Source organism: Myxocyprinus asiaticus, chromosome 1 (genome assembly GCF_019703515.2).
Source record: "Myxocyprinus asiaticus isolate MX2 ecotype Aquarium Trade chromosome 1, UBuf_Myxa_2, whole genome shotgun sequence".
NCBI lineage: Eukaryota > Metazoa > Chordata > Actinopteri > Cypriniformes > Catostomidae > Myxocyprinus > Myxocyprinus asiaticus.
The window spans coordinates 31,078,402-31,096,158 of record NC_059344.1 but is presented as its reverse complement, the minus strand read 5'-3'; the positions used below and the strand labels follow the sequence as shown (position 1 = coordinate 31,096,158).

General features: G+C 40.8%; 1 protein-coding gene across 3 annotated transcripts in view; it reads left to right on the top strand.

Annotated features, from left to right (window-relative positions):
- Window positions 1-17,757, top strand: part of LOC127443684 (integrin alpha-11-like) — a 106,838-nt gene that overhangs the window by 47,384 nt on the left and 41,697 nt on the right. For all 3 annotated transcript variants that reach the window (XM_051702478.1, XM_051702470.1, XM_051702487.1), the window contains 3 exons: window positions 4,358-4,502; window positions 10,050-10,198; window positions 10,777-10,920. In XM_051702478.1, the coding sequence (XP_051558438.1) occupies window positions 4,358-4,502; window positions 10,050-10,198; window positions 10,777-10,920 (438 nt within the window). The remainder of the gene's footprint in view (window positions 1-4,357; window positions 4,503-10,049; window positions 10,199-10,776; window positions 10,921-17,757) is intronic.

Here is a 17,757-nt window from a genome sequence, read left to right as displayed (position 1 = left end):
TTTAGCTCCTGCAAGCATCACGAGTGTCTGGTCTACTGCTGGGAGGATATATCTTTCTCTCCACACCCACTTATTTAGGTGAATCAAATCAATGCACAGCCATATCTTCCCTTGAGCCTTGGGTACAGTGACCATGCCAGCACACCATGGGGTGGGTTGAGTCACCTTTGAAATCACCCCTATTTCCTCCATACGTTTCAGCTCTGCCTACACCTTGTCCCTCATTGGCAGTGGCACCCGGCGTGGGGATGACAGGGCATACGGGACAGCACCTGGCTCTAACTCAATTTTGTATGGCTCCTTTAATTTCCCCAAGCCAGAAAAAACTGAAGGGTACTTGGCTATAACCTCCTCCTGTTGTATTTGTACTGTGTGGAGATGCTGTATTAATGTGAGGGCTTCAATTGTGGGGAGACCTAATAGGGGCTTAGACAGTCCAACAACTACATATATGTCCTGATCCTTAGTTTTGTGCTTAATGCTTAATTGACCTTTAAATCATCCTTTAACGTCCAGTCTGTGATTTCCTGGTCCAAACAGCACTTTACTTGATGGCTGCAGAACCCGTGTTTCTTTGTGGAGAAGCTGCTGCTTGGAATTGCTGTAACAGAAGCCCCTGTGTCCAATTTGAAAACGTCATGGTTACTGGTGTAACCTCCGTTCCCTGATGGAGGGAACGAGACGTTGGTGTCGATGTAGTGACACTAGGGGTCAGACTTGGGAGCCCAAGACACCTCTGGTCTTTGATAAAAGGCCAATGAAAATTGGCGAGTGGTATTTGCATGCCACTCCCCCGGACATACGGGTATAAAAGGAGCTGGTATGCAACCACTCATTCAGGTTTTATGCTGAGGAGCCGATATAATGTCCGGCCATTTCAGCGGGTAGTTCAGCGTTGTGGCAGGAGGGACACAACGTCTCGTTCCCTCCATCAGGGAACGGAGGTTACACCAGTAACCATGATGTTCCCTATTTGTCACTCACTCGACGTTGGTGTCGATGTAGTGACACTAGGGGTCCCTATTCAAAACGTCACAAGGCTGAACAGTGTTACATGAACTGGTGGTGTGTGGTGGGCAGACTTGCTGTGTGGCTCATAGCCAGCACACCAGGTCAACACGTAACCTCCCCCGACACAGTTATGAGTGTCAAATGGCCCTTTTTGGGGACAAGTCGACTACCCAAAGATAGAGACAGGCTTAACCCAGTCGTGGCCTCTTTTCCCCTTCTCTTTTTCCACTCCCTAAAGAGAAGGGGGATTATCCGACTGGGCCGCCAGGTCTAGTCGGGGGATGTTCCTCCCAAGGGGAAGACACCGCGGAGACCACACCTCGCCCAAAGAGAGGGGGGGATATTTAAGTGGAAGAATACGTCACATGGTCTTTCCAACCATGTGGAGAGCCTTCAAGGTAGATCCTGCCCAGTGGGGGAGGAGTTACTACAAACATGGAGACTGGGGCAGAGGGGCTCTGCCCAAGGAAGACGCAGTTTGCCAGCAGGGAAACGAACTAGCGGAAGATATCTATCGCATGGGGTTAGCCTTACAGGGAACCGCCACATGCGGAGTACCTACCCCAGAACCGGGCTCTTAGTTAGTGCGTGTACTGGGCCGGCAGTGAGTCTCTCCGAAGACTCGACTGCCACAGGGCTTGGAGGAAGTCAACCAGGGAACAAAGTTTGTGAACACTACTGGGAATTAATGGCGCACATCTTCAGCTCAAAGGGAGATGGAAGGCGCTATGTGCAAGCGATACACCCGGCCAGCTATCCCGGGCTTATCCGCTTGTATTGCGTGCCACTATCTGGGACGAAACCGGTTCCACGCGGAGGTTGTAGAACCTTGCAAAGGTGTTGGGTTTTGCCCAGCCCGCTGCTCTGCAAATGTCTGCTAGAGAGGCACCTCTGGCCAGGGCCCAAGAGGCCGCTACACCACGGGTAGAATGGGCTCGTAGCCCTACCGGGGGCGGCATGTTTTGGGCGAGATATGCCATAGTTATGGCTTCAACGAGCCAGTGGGCGATCCTCTGCTTGGAGACAGCGCTTCCTTCCCGCTGTCCACCAAAGCAGACAAAGAGCTGCTCAGAGACTCTAAAGCTCTGCGTGCGATCCAAATAGATGTGTAAAGCGCGCACCGGACACAGCAACGACAGGGCTGGGTCTGCCTCCTCCTGGGGCAGCATTTGCAGGTTCACCACCTGGTCCCTAAAAGGAGTGGTGGGAACCTTGGGCACATAGCCCGGTCGGGGTCTCAGGATCACGTGAGAGTAACCCGGACTGAACTCCAGGCACGTTTCACTGACAGAGAACACTTGCAGGTCACCTACCCTCTTGATGGAAGTGAGCGCAGTCAGGAGGGTAGTCTTCAAGGAGAGTGCCTTAAGTTTGGCTGACTGTAAAGGCTCAAAGGGGGCTCTCTGTAGACCCTGAAGAACTACGGAGAGATCCCATGAGGGAACGAAGCGTGGTCTGGAGGGATTCAGCCTCCTGGCGCCTCTTAGGAACCTGGCGATCAGGTCGTGCTTCCCTAAGGACTTACCATCGACTGCGTCGTGGTGTGCTGCTATGGCGGCAACGTACACCTTCAAGGTGGAGGGGGACAGCCTCCCTTCCAGCCTCTCCTGCAGGAAGGAAAGCACTGATCTGACTGCGCATCTCTGGGGGTCTTCGCGTCGGGAAGAACACCACTTAGCGAATAGACGCCACTTAAAGGCATACAGGCGCCTCGTAGAGGGGGCCCTAGCCTGAGTGATCATGTCTACCACCGCGGGCGTAGGCCGCTTAGGTCTTCCGCGTCCCGTCCAGGGACCAGACATGGAGATTCCAGAGGTCTGGGCGCAGGTGCCAGAGGGTGCCCCGTCCCTGAGAAAGAAGGTCCTTCCTCAGGGGAATTCGCCAGGGGGGAGCTGTCGCGAGGAGCGTGAGGTCCGAGAACCACGTCTGGGTGGGCCAGTAGGGTGCTACCAGGACGACCTGCTCCTCTTCCTCCCTGACCTCGCACAGGGTCTGTGCAAGCAGGCTCACTGGGGGAAATGCATATTTGCGTAGGCCAGGGGGCCAGCTGTGTGCCAGCGCGTCTATGCCGAGGGGAGCCTCGGTGAGGGCGTACCAGAGCGGGCAGTGGGAGGATTCTTGGGAGGCGAACAGGTCCACCTGTGCCCGTCCGAATCGACTCCAAATCAGCTGGACCACCTGAGGGTGGAGACTCCACTCTCCCTTGAGGGAAACCTGCCGTGACAGCGCGTCCGCTGTGGTGTTGAGGTTGCCCAGGATGTGAGTGGCTCGCAGCGACTTGAAGTGCTGCTGACTAAGGCTTAGCGGTTAAGGCTCTGGGTTACTGATCAGAAGGTCAGGGGTTCAAGCCTCAGCACCGCCAAGATGCCACTGTTGGGCCCTTGAGCAAGGCCCTTGACCCTATCTGCTCCAGGGGCGCCATATCATGGCTGACCCTGCACTCTGACCCCAGCTTAGCTGGGATATGTGAAAAAAAGAATTTCACTGTATATGTGCAAATGTATAATGTGTGATAAATAAATATAATTATAATTATTATAATTAATTATAATTATAATTATTATTAAATTATAACACATGGAAACTGAAAACAATCAATATATTACAAAAACAATATCAGTGTTTAGTGCATTGAATCCCATAGGAAACACATATGGGTTCAAATGGACCCACATTTGCATTCTAGGGGTAGTGATGCAAATTCTCTTATAATTTAAAAAATATTCAACTAAATGTTAAAAAGTCACTTCAAATGATAGAAGACACCTTAATTGAGGAATACATAGAGTGGCAGATCAAAAGTCCGTCCACTTCATGTAAAAATTATGTCCTAAAAATAGACACAGTTATTTTTTGACCCACATATGCGTTATGTGGTTAATTAGAGCTCCAAGTGTTCAAGAATATTGCTATTTACATAAACTGGATGATGTACAATGTCTCGTTCTCATACTTTTTAAAATTCTACAGAATTCCTCTGATTATCTGATTTCTTTTGGCTTCATCTGATTCTATTGAACCGTATTACTTTAAGAAATACACTAATCATTAATTTGTTGATTTGACTAATGCAGTGCCACTGCTGTCAAACGCTGATAACAAACACAAATTTACAGTAATTAGCCACTTCAGATGCTCTCAGAAATTTGTTCGAAAATCTAAAAACTAAAAATACAATAAACCTACATTCATCCCTATAAAGGCCAGAGGTTTGTGATCTGATGCCTTTTTAATTGATAATTGGTAGTTAGTTTCTTCAGTTTTATGTGATTGTGGATATGTTACCGTTAGTTTCTTGAATTTTATGTTATTGTGTATATGTTACCGTAATATGTTCTGTCTGCAGGATGGTATTTTAGTGGGAGCTGTGGGTGCTTATGACTGGAATGGAGCTGTGCTGAAGGAGACTCTTCAGGGTAAAGTGGTTCCTCCAATGTCCTCCTATGAACAAGAGTTCCCAGAAGAACTGAAGAACCATGGGGCATATCTGGGTAAAGACTCAACAATTACACCTCAAGTTTCTATGGCTGTGGACTCAGAGGCATGCAGTCAGTGCTGATGAAAAGCTCTGTCACTAATTATTATCCTAACCCAAAGGAAGAAGAAATCTTCAAAACTATTCTTTATTTTATACCCTTGTATGCTTTTTTTTTTCGTGTTGTCTGTTCACTATGTGATTTGATTCCAGTATACTGTTTCAACAACAAGGCCTAACTAAACTGAATATTGTCATTGTGAACTGCCATTAAGTAATAAAACTAAGAGATCTATAATACCTATATAGAGCTATCTGTTCGCATTCCCAATCATCGCAATGGCAATGGCAATTGCTTGGCCGAAAAATGCAGCCCTGAAAGCATATGTGACCTGAATGCTGCCATGTTTGGTCATGGGCACTCAGTAACTGAAATATGTGTCATGTACCTACTGAACAGTGACATGAAAATGACATCTTAATAAGCTGATGGCACCACAAGAATTTCCCAATCCCTGCACAAGTGACTATCCAGCTGGTCAAAGGTAACAGACTTGCAATGAAATTAAATGAGGCCAATTAGTAAATGTTAAAATATTTACCTTTTCAAAAGTATAGCCACAAAACATAAACAATATGCATGTAAACTTGATATTTAGTGTGATTAAATCGCTTATTAAACTTTTCTGTGCAAAGTTATATCCAATTTTACTACTTTATTGCCATGATGACGTGATGACATAAACCTTGTTATTCCGGAAAATGACAGTTTTAACAATTTTACAGCTCAAATAATACACACGTTTTAACAGAAGAACTAATGTAAGTGCTTTAATAAAATTATAAGCTTAACATTTCTTACTTTTAAACCCTCAAAAAAAAAAAAAAATTGTCCCCATTCACTTCCATTATTAGTGCCTCACAGTAAACTCAAGAAGAGATGAGTTGAAATTATTTTTTGTGGAAATCAACATTGACACAAATGGTGTGGATTGAGCTTAACTTGTATTGATCCCAGAATACTCCTTTATTGGCAGTTCAAACTGACTCTCATTGTGAACAGACAACACGGGAGAGTGACGAGATATGGGTCAATGACCGATTAGGATTATTAAGGGCCATTTTATAAATATATAAATCCTGCATATTTTATTTTAGCATAGTTCAAATATTTCAACAGTTTTTACACAATTTTTTTTTAATTAAATCATGATATTAAACATTTGAATATGCAAGTTATTCATTTTCCCCTTAATGTCATGTGGTGCTACCTTAATATTCATTAAAATGTTAATTTTTACATAATATTATTAGGAAGTTATTAGTAGTATAATGTAGTGTAGTGTTTTGAAAGTTAATTTGAACTTTGTTTTTTAATATCTTAATATCTTTAATATCTTTTAAGAGCAGTTTCTAAGGTGTTTCTGAAATTTACAGAAATTTTTTTCTCCCAAAATTTAAGAAAAGAAGTATAACAGAGTGATCTTATTTTGAATATTTTATCAGTGATTAATATTTCATATTTCATTTGATATTTTACTGCCATAACTGGTCGCAAAACATGATGTATGGTCACACAAAATGATGGCAAGACTGCATGAGGTTAAGTATGAGGTTAAAAAATAGACCAGAACAATCAAATCTATTTAATTTGACATCAAATTAAATTCATCCAAACAGTTCCAGTGACTGCCATAGCAATATACTGTGTATTATATATATATATATATATATATATATATATATATATATATATATATATATATATATAAACAATGTGAATAACTAACAAAATAAATATCAAACAAAATAATTAATACATTTAAATCAATATAAATACAACTTATTAGTTAGAGGTGCAAGTATAGGATGTTGTAAACCAGGTCATACAGTATATTCATCATTGACAATGTTCAGCAATGGTTGCACCACTTGATATTTGGTCACACCACATGATGTTTATTTAATTCAGTCAAATTTACAGGCAAAGGAATTGGCCATCTCAGCAAAACAGGCATTATTCCCAAGGCCATTAATCAGATGATAGATTTTTTTAATAAAACACAATTTTCAGTATCTTGTTTAGGTCATAGCTACCACATGAGGGTCAATTTTGTCTACTACACCAGCAGTTTAAAAGCTGATTATTTTCCCAATTTTAAAGAGTGGTAATAATCTTCAACATGTCAAGGTGTCCTTTGCATGCCTCTGTATGGTGTCACTTCTGGTTTTTAAACACTTTTCTAAAATAGTTTCAAAATGGCCTTTTCCTGTCGGTCGCACCACATGATATTTCTTAAAACGATCATCCTGAGACAACAGTTATTTATGTATTATGATGGAAATAACAATAACAATGCATTGGTGTTTTGTTCAGTAATACAGAACGGTTGTGGAACTATGTCAAATATGAAAACATCAAAGTTGAAAAACGTAGAGTGATTTTAAACATTTTCAAAAGATAGGTTATGGTGGGATGGTCACACCACATGATATTTTAACACTTTAAATGTGAAAAAAATTACCTATACCCAAAAAGCATGGAAAAGTCAAAAGTAGTTTAATATATTTTAGAGGTTATCCATATACATGCTACTTTAAAAACATTTAAAAAAAATAGCGATAGTAAAAATACAGAAGGACAGAAAAAGAAGGCGACACGTCATTGACCCATATATTGTGTTGGGGTGAGCAAGAGACAGACACAGTGGATGTGGCATCAGGCTAGGAGAGGCGTTTATTGGAAATAATAATAAACAGAAAATGTCCAAATAGGGGGAATAAAGTTTCCAAGGGGAAAAGTGTACAAAATAAAGGGGGATCTTGTGCCCTCACGTGAATGGGCTACATGAAGGATGGGGAGTGTCCCAAGGAATAGTGTGAGGGGAAAGCAGACCGGCATCCACCGGCCCATCGGCTGCAACGTGTGTGGTACTCCCTGGAGACTCATCTAACCCCCACGGGGTTCCGAATTGAGCGGGTTCACCGCGCATCTAATTTGGCCGGTACCCTCCCTGCTCTGCCCTTGGACCTGCGAGGACACCAGCTAGAAGCCAGCTTCCTGAGGAGAGGTGCACTCTGCATTTTAATGGCAGCACTGATGGTGCTGTATTTACATCAGGTGTGCATCATCATCCACATGCCTCTTCTCTCTCCAGCACACTCCTGTTGGAGCCTGGCTGAAGGACAGCCCTAAGAGGTGGAGTGACGATGATGAGAGGTAGTGGCAGGTTGTTCTGCCTCCTCATCCATGTCCAACGGTCGGATATATACACTGTTGGTTCCCAACCGTGCCATCTCTGCCCATAAAAGTACCTGCATTCTCCACCACTGTGGTGACCTATTCACATCAGGTGTGCCTCATCATCCGCTGCCCAAACGAGGCTTATCAAATTGCACCTCTCCTTTCTCCAGCCTGCTCCTATTGTGAGTCTGGTTGAAGGACGGCCCTTAGAGGTGGGGCGATGACGATGAGAGGGAGGAGCAGGTCATTCCGCCTCCTCATCCAGGCCCTATGGTCGGATATATACACTTTTGGTTTCCAACCATGCCGTCTCTGCCCAAAAACGTACCTGCATTCTCCGCAGGCGTATGCCCACCTATCTTTCTTAGGATTTTGCGTATGCCCACCTGAAATAAGTGATGATATGGATGGCTGCCAGAACAACGAGTAGTCTTTTGACCCGGAACTTTTTCAATCTACTAATGTGATGCCGCAGCACCATTGAGTAAATTGTGTGTATATATATATATATATATATATATATATATATATATATATATATATATATATTAAAGTGTACAGAGATTCTCTCTAAACACTCACGTGTACTCTACACTTTTTACATATGTACTGTATATAAATGTAAATTAATTTTAGAGAACTAGGGGTTGGGTCTTTCATAAATTCACAGTATGCCCACCTCTTCAGACACTACTACACCACTGCAGTGCATATATACAGTGTTGGGGAGTAACGGAATACATGTAACGGGATTAAAATACAAAATATAAGTAACTGTATTCCACTACAGATACAATTTAAATCATTGGTAATTAGAATACAGTTACATTCAAAAAGTATTTTGATTACTGAAGAGATTACTTTGCATTTTATTGTCATTTGTTTCATTTTATATTTAGTCCTTTCAGATGGAAAACATTTATACATATAAATGATGCGATCCAAAGTGCATTTGAACAGCGGTGAAACACTTTCTTATGATGTGTTACATTCATACGAGCAGACAGAGAAGTAAGTTTGAAGTAAGTTTGGAGCAGAAGAAATAGAAATAAACCTTGTGTAAATTGTCAGCTTTACGCTAAGCTAAAATGCTATTTCTAGACATTTTACATTCACATGTTACCAGACACGATCATATTTATTTATCAAGAAAATTCATGTTGGATCATAATTTCTTTTTTCTAGTAAGACCTTTGATATTAGGGCAAAAATCGTATTCTTGATGATCATTTTTGTATTGTTTTCCTGTAAAAATATCTAAAAATCCTTAAAAAAAGATCAGTTTGATATATCTTGTTTTAGAAGCAACATTGCATAAGATATTTAGGTTTTTCAGAGAATGTATTTTAACATGTATATTTTGTCTTACTGTTCTGGCAGAGTTTTTATAGTCAAAACAAGTGAAAAAATCTACCAGTGCTGAAGAAGTAATCCAAAGTATTTAGAATACGTTACAGACCTTGAGTAATTTAACGGAATACCTTACAAATTACATTTTACAGCGCTATATATATATATATATATATATATATATATATATATATATATATATATATATATTATATAAACTGGCAGCCAAAAGTTTGTAATAATGTACAGATTTTGCTCTTATGGAAAGAAACTGGTCACAATGAATAGTCAGGACATTAATAACATGAAAAATAACTATTACAATTTGAAAAAATTTTTTACTTCAAAGAGTTATCATCAAAAAATGTTAAGACAATGTTAAGCTTCATTTAACGAACCAAAAAGCTTTCAACTGTGTTTGATATAATGGCAAGTGATTTTCTAGTACCAAATTAGCAATTTAGCATGAATACTCAAGGATGAGGTGTTGGAGTGATGGCTGCTGGAAATGGGGCCTGTCTAGGTTTGAACAAAAATGAATTTTTTCAAATAGTGATGGTGCTGTTTTTTTACATCAGTAATGTCCTGAATATACTTTGTGATCAGTTGAATGACACTTTGGTGAATTAAAGTACAAATTACCTTCCAAAACAGTTAAATCTGTACATTATTCCAAACTACTGGCTGCCTGTGTGTGTGTGTGTGTGTGTGTGTGTGTGTGTGTGTGTGTGTGTATATATATATATATATATATATATATATATATATATATATATATATATATATATATATATATATATATATATATATATATATATTAGTTAATATTATTACAATAAAAGATTCTACCTCTGAAATTGTTGCTTTGTAAGTATAGAGTTAGAACTAGATCAGGTTTTAAATTTCTGGTTTAATTGGATTTTTAGATCTTTTAAATTTTTTTTTATTATTATTATTTTGTTCTTTTAGGTTACACAGTGACCTCTGTAGTGTCAGCTCTCAGTGGTCAGTTATATGTCGCAGGGGCTCCACGGTTTAACCACACAGGCAAGGTCATCGTATTCACCCTGAAAAATACCGGAGAGCTTACTATATTACATTCACTGAAGGGACAGCAGGTAATGCACTGGATTTGATCATACTTTCAAACATGCACTTTAACACAGACATGCAGCACACTATTTTATGTACGCCCACCAATTTGTACACATACAGTTCACAATATTCCTCAAAGCATTCTGCTGCTTTTAATTCTTCAATATGTTCCTGTTCATATTCATACTTTGCAAGAAGTTGTGATCAACTGTGATTGTGTTTTTGATTAAGGATCTCTCCCTCCATTCTTTTGAAATAAGTGGACTGTCTAGACTCCAAACCCACATAATCCATGTGCTTCCCATCACAGTCTAAGAACATGCAGATACATTTGCTCTTACAAGCAAAATGCATAGAATTTGAACAATGTCATTTTTAAAGGAGGTGCTTTGCGCATCAAATCTCTAGTAAGATTATTAGTTCACATTTGTTGGTTGTCATTATCTAAGAGCATTGGCAATTTGTTATGTGTTTTTAAATGTGTAAACAACTGTATTTACATCAACATTTTCATGTCTATATAATGTGTTTTGCAGGCCTCTCTTTCTTTGTGCATCAGTAGAAAACAGTATTGACTTAATGGATCTCTGTGTTTGTGCAGATAGGATCATACTATGGCAGTGAGATTGCTCCAGTTGACATCGATGATGATGGAATAACAGATAACCTGTTGGTGGCTGCCCCAATGTTCTTCAGTGGAGGATGGGAGAAAGGCAAAGTCTACATTTACAAAGTGACAGAGCAGGTAAAGACACCTCTATCCACCATTCTAATGCTATCCAATAGTGATAGACAAAGGCATCACTGATTATATCTGCTTTCTTGGATTATATCTGCAATTCTTTAAATGAAATATAAATTGAGGTGTTCATTCTCAATCCTTTAGTATTTTCTGGTAAACAGCATGGTAAGTGACTTTAGATTAAATCATGTCCTGTTTATTTCTCTGCATGCCACAGACTGCAACACTACAGCTGTTTTCTCATGTCTTAAGAGTGAGGGAACCAAGTTCAAAAGAGGTGCATATATGCACTTTCTCATTAATGGCCTCTCATAAATACAACAGTCACAGACTTTTGCCACCTGCTATATCTCTTATCAGAGAGCGGTAGAGGGTGAACTAAGTAAGAAAATATGTTCCCCCTTGTAATTATGTGAAACTCGCAGAGCTGCTCCAATAAATGGAAAAAGGTGGATCACATGCAAGAACAATATTGTGTATAAAGCAGAGCAGGCCCGACCTCCATCTTTATTAATTTAGGACTTATTAGCCATTTTCTTGCTGCCTCAACCAGGGGGCCACAATCTGTATAATTCCTCGGCAGCCTAACAGTGATTGTATCACCATTGCTGGTCGTCTTTTGCTGAATTAATTTGTCATGGTTGATTTCATTATTCTATTTACTGTACTGATTATCTGCAAACCCTGAAAACCTGCTCAGGTGGTACAATAGGTAACATATTAAAGGAATATTCCGGGTTCAATACAATTTAAGCTCAATCAACAGCATTTGTGGCATAATGTTGATTACCACAAAAATTTATTTCAACTCGTCCCTCCTTTTCTTTAAAAAAAAGCAAAAACCAAGGTTACAGTGAGGCACTTACAATGGAAGTGAATGGGGGCAATGAAAGTCATGTTTTGGAGGGTTTAAACAGAAATGTGAAGCTTAAAATTGTATAAAAGCACTTGCATTAAATCTTATTTTAAAACTTGTGTATTATTTGAGCTGTAAAGTTTTTTAAATTGTCATTTTTACAGTTGTTTTAGGGTTGTTTTTATTTCATAACAAATTTCCATGAAATTGCAGTGTGTAATCTTTAAGAAAACTAAATTAATAAACCATTTATTTAGTTACGGATGAGTCTTTTCAATTTGATGGAAATTTGTTATGAAATTTAAATAAATTCATATTTTTATTTTATTGAGTGAACAGAGGAAGGGAAAATCTGTACAGGCATAATGGTCATAGTTTATAGGCCTTTAGCTCTTCTCTTCTCTTGTAATCTGATTCTGCTTTTGGAAGGCTAAGAAAACAACTGATTTCATGTGTCTGTTATCTAAGCATATATTTTCAGTGAGAGAGAGAGAGAGAGAGAGAGAGAGAGAGAGAGAGAGAGAGAGAGATGGAGTTTAGAAGTAATGTTCATAGCTAATTACTCTCCCGAATACTTGGCTGACATCTTGGCTTTGAGAAATTACACCTTTCCCTCAGATTTTCCATCTATTCGAGACTAATTGTTTTCAGAGCCACAAATGCCTTCTCACTGTTGTCACCTTCTATATAGATTCTTTCTGCTTAAGTGATAATACAGGAGCAATTTTTGCATTTGACATTGGTAGTCTGGTTTAGTATGAACTTGCTCACTGTAATGGTGAATGTTTATGCTTCTTATACCCCTGTTTACGTAAAAAGCCAAATCTTGACTCAACAGTCTTATCTCATTTTAGACCTATTTCTAATTTACCTTTTATTTCTAACATTTTAGAGAAAATCGTTCTCCTTCAATTGCAGAATTTTTTGGAGATAAATGGTACTCTTGAAATATTTCAGTCTGGGTTTAGAACACATCATAGTACTGAGTCCGCACTTTTAAAAGTTTTAAAATATTTTGTAATCTGTTGACTCTGGGTATTCCGTAATACTTCTGCTTTTAGACTTAAGTGCAGCGTTTGATACTGTAGACCACAGTATCCTTATTTCTCCCCTTGAACAATGTGTGGCCATTTAAGGACATGCCCTGGTTTAAATCTTATTAGAGTGATAGAAGTTTCTCAGTCTCTACTGGTGGTTTTTCATCTTCTGAAGCTCCTATCTTTAGGGTCCCTCGAGGCTTCATTCTTGCTCCGATTTTGTTTTCACTTTACATGTTTCCTCTAGGATCTATTTTTAAGAAACATGGAGTGTCTTTTCACTGCTATGCATTCAACACTTAATTTATCTGCCATTGAAACTTAATGAAAAGAATGATTTAGAATCCTTATTTACCACCTGCTTGTCTGATATTAAATCTTGTATTTCCTTACATTTTTTAAACCTTAATGAGAACAAAACTGTGATCATTGTGTTTGGGCCCTATCATTGTGTTTCAGGCAGTATCAGCCTCAACCTCTGTAATTTGGTTCCTATTTTAAACCCTCTTTGAAAAACGTGGGTGTTCTATTTTACTCTGCACTTACAGTAAGTTTGACAAACAAATAAATGGAGTAGTCAAGACAGGTTTTTTCCATTTAAGACTTTTGGCTAAAGTTAAGACTTTTCTTTCATTTACAGAGTTTGAGAGAGTTATTCATGCTTTTATTTCATCTCAACTTGACTACTGTAACTCTCTTTACATAGGAATAAGCCAATCATCTCTTTTGCAAATGGTCCAGAATGCTGTCACCAGACTAGTGACTCGCATACACAAACGTGAACATATTATTCCAATTTTAATTTCTCTGCATTGGTTGCTAGTCTGTAATAGAATTTATTTTAAAATTTTGCTTTTTGTTATCAAGTCTTTACATGGTCTGCCACCTGCTTATCTTTCTGGTCTATTGTGTATAAACAAACCTGTTAGATGTCTAAGGTCATCTGTTTAGATACTGTTGTTGGTTCCCTGGTCAAGACTAAAGCTCAAGGGCGACCATGCTTTTGCCATAGATGGCCCAAAGCTATGGAACAGCCTACCTGTGTTCATCAGAATGGCTTTCACAATATTTGAATTTAAGTCAAAGCTAAAGACTTATTTCTTTGACCTGGCTTATAATCAACCGTAGAATGTATTGTGTGTTGTTTTGTGTTTACACTTTTTCACAGTTGCTAAGACACATTTCTTGAAACTTTCACCCATTTTCTCACAACTTTAAACACAAAACCAAATCTTCAAACTACATTCACAAAACTTCTGACTCTTTTGGCAAAATCAAACAATCGCCTCAAAACCATTTAATCTGTGCTCAAAATCAAACAATGCTCTCAGATCATACACAAAGCCAGTCAATATATAAACACTACAGAGCATTCATAAGTCACTACATCAAAAAATGGAGAACACAACGTAAAGGGCATGTACACTATATGGCCAAAGGTTTGTGGACACCCCCTTCTAATTAACGAATTTGGTTACTCCATTAAATCCAGTAAAGAAAAATCTTAATGTTTCTTTGTTTAATGGCTTGGGCTTTGTGTGCTTTCAAATTTGTGGCAACTGTTTGGGGATAGCCGTTTTCTGTTCCAGCATGACAGTGCCCCTGTGAAAAAAGTGAGGTGTGTCTGGCGTGAAAGAAATTGACTGGCTTGCACAAAGCCCAGACCTGAACCCCACTGATCACTTTTGGGGTGAACTGGAACAGCAACTGTAAGTCAGGCCCCATCGACCAACATCAGTTCCTGACCTCACTGATAGCCTTGAGTCTGAATGAGAGCAAATCCCTGCAGCCATGTTACTACATACAGTATAGTGGAAAGCCTTCCCAAATGAGTGGAAGCTGTTATTACATCAAAGGGGAAATTGATGCCTAAGGTTTTGAAATCAAATGTTCATCAAGCAATATGGTGTCCACAAACTTTTGGCCATATATAGTGTATTGTATATAGTACAGGTAAACACATTTTGCAATTACAGTAAAAACAAAAGTATAGTAATCACAACTTAGTACAGTGAATATAGTAATACAGTATTGAATGTCTGTATATTCAGCCCTTGTATACTCTAAAAATACAGTAGTCCAAATCTTACAGCTTTTTATGATTGCACAATTTTGAAAACCGGGCTCATTTTGTCAAAACACTACACACAATTCACACAACCACACACACAAGTAGCAGAACACCTCAGATCTTTTGCTAAATGAAACACTTCATTCAAAACTATACAATAATTTAAAAAAACCCAATTTTGACACTGTATGGCACATACATGGTTCATGCGATCTGATTCTGTTTGAACCAGTTACACACTGCTGTGCTCAATCTAAAACACTTTTAACATTTCTACTTTTCTAATGATATAGTCTGGGTTTGATTTTTTCAGAGATATGAAAATATTTATTTCTCTCCACATTGTAAAATCAGTCAATACATCCATGCATTTCCAAAGGTTGCATTTTGCACTGAAAATCAGAACAGAACATATTCTAAATATAATTGTAACACTACTTAGTGGAAAGGAGGAGGCGAGAAGCAGATTTCCTGGTTCAGGTAGGAGTTTTAATCTTGCACTCTGACTCTTACAGTTCACACTTGTCGGTTTTACAGGCAAACATTTACTTAAACACTTCCAGTTCAATACACTAGTCATATAACAGAATGTCACGTCGTGGCCTTTCTTGCGCCAGTCTCTCTCTCACCGCGTCTACTGGTGGTGTGGCTCTTTTATGCCGCTCTCCCCGTGTTCACTGAAATTAGAGACAGTTGTTAGACATAATTTAGCTCAGGTGTAAGCACCCTTACCGCTTTCTCTCTCTCCGGAGAGATGCTTGACCACGCCCCCGCTGCCACATATCCCCACTCCCCGACTCAGGCCGGGGAGGCATCCGGCCTGCCTACCACTCCCCCCATTCCTGGAAAGGAAGTCGGCGACAGCCATCTGCGCTCCCGGTCTGTGGATCACCTTGAACTTAAACGGCTGAAGAGCCAGGTACCAACGGGTGATCCGCGCATTGGTATCTTTCATGTGGTGGAGCCACTGGAGCGGGGCGTGATCGGAACAGAGGGTGAAGGCCCACCCCAACAGGTAGTAATGGAGAGTGAGGACCGCCCACTTGATGGCGAGACACTCCTTTTCCACGGAAAACTTTTTTGCTGTACTTAGTTTCCCTCAACGAGAGCTTACGGCTAATGTACAGCACCGGGCGCTCCTCCCCCTCCACCACCTGCAAGAGTACGGCCCCCAGCCCCCTGTCTGAAGCATCTGTCTGTAAAACAAAAGGGAGAGAGAAATCAGGTGAATGTAAAAGTGGCCCCCTGCAAAGTGCGGCTTTAACTTGCATGAACGCCCTCTGACACTGCTCCGTCCACTGGACCGGGTCTGTTTAGTGAGATCAGTCAGCAGGCTGGTGACGTCCGAATAATTAGGCACAAACCTTCTATAATAGCCAGCCAGCCCCAGGAACTGTCTCACCCCCCTTTTGGTCTTGGGCCTCGGGCAGGTCGCAATCGCTGCTGTCTTGTCAATTTGGGGACACACCTGCCCGTGGCCCAAGTGGAACCCCAGATACCGTACCTCCACCCGTCCAATCATGCACTTCTTTGGGTTTGCTGTGAGTCCCGCTCGGCGCAGCAATCTCAGAACCGCCCTCAGATGTTGCATGTGCCGCTGCCAGTCATTGCTGTAAATGATGATGTCATCTAAATAGGCAGCGGCGTAAGCTGAATGCGGTCTGAGGATTCGGTCCATGAGACACTGAAACATAGCCGGGGCTCCAAACAAACCGAACGGAAGTGTCACAAAGTGGTGTAATCCAAACGGTGTGGAGAAGGCAGTTTTTTCACGGGAAATTGGTGTCAAGGGGATTTGCCATTAACCCTTCGTCAAGTCCAATGTCGAATAAAATCAAGCAGTGCCCAACCGATCGAGAAACTCATCAACGCATGGCATTGGATACGCATCAAATTTAGACACCGCGTTGACTTTCCTATAATCCACACAGAACCGTACAGACCCGTTGCTCTTAGGCACTAGAACAACTGGGCTAGACTAACCGCTGTGGGATTCTTCTATTACCCCCATATCGAGCATTACATCCAATTCTTCCCAAACAATTTTCTTCTTGCGTTCGGGTAATCGGTAGGGGTGGCTACGTACCACGACCCCCGGCTCGGTCTCGATGTGGTTCTGAATGAGGTTTGTACGCCCCGGTAGAGGGGAGAACACATCCGCAAACTCCTGTTGCAACCTAGCAACCTCCACGAGTTGACTCGGTGAGAGGTGGTCTCCGCAAATGACCGGGGTGAACTGTTTATGTTTGAACTCACCTCCGGTCCAAGCTCCACCTTCTCGGGAACTTCCGTAGCCAACGTCACAGGGACCGCCTCCCTCCACAATTTCAGGAGATTGAGGTGGTATATTTGACGTGCGCCCCCTCTATCGGTTCGTTTAACCTCATAATCAAGATCTCCCACTCGTCGTGTGACCTCAAAGGGTCCTTGTCACTTGGCGAGTAATTTAGAGCTCGATATGGGAAGCAATACAAGCATTTTATCTCCCAGTGCAAATTCCCTTAGCTGAGTTCCCCTGTCATACAGTCGGCACTGTCATTCTTGAGCTTGGAGCAAATTCTCCTGTGTTAGCTGCCCCAAAGTGTGGAGTTTAGCTCTAAGATCAAGAACGTATTGAATTTCATTTTTACTGTTTGAAGGTCCCTCCTCCCAGGCCTCTCGCAATACATCAAGCACACCGCGTGAGCGTCGCCCATACAGTAGCTCGAATGGGGAGAAGCCAGTGGAGGCTTGCAGGACCTCTCGTACTGCAAATAACGGGGTCGAGCCATTTATCCCAATTTCTAGCATCGTCGTGCACGAACTTACGAATCATGTTTTTGAGGGTTTTATTAAATCATTCCACCAGGCCATCCGTTTGAGGATGGTACACGCTG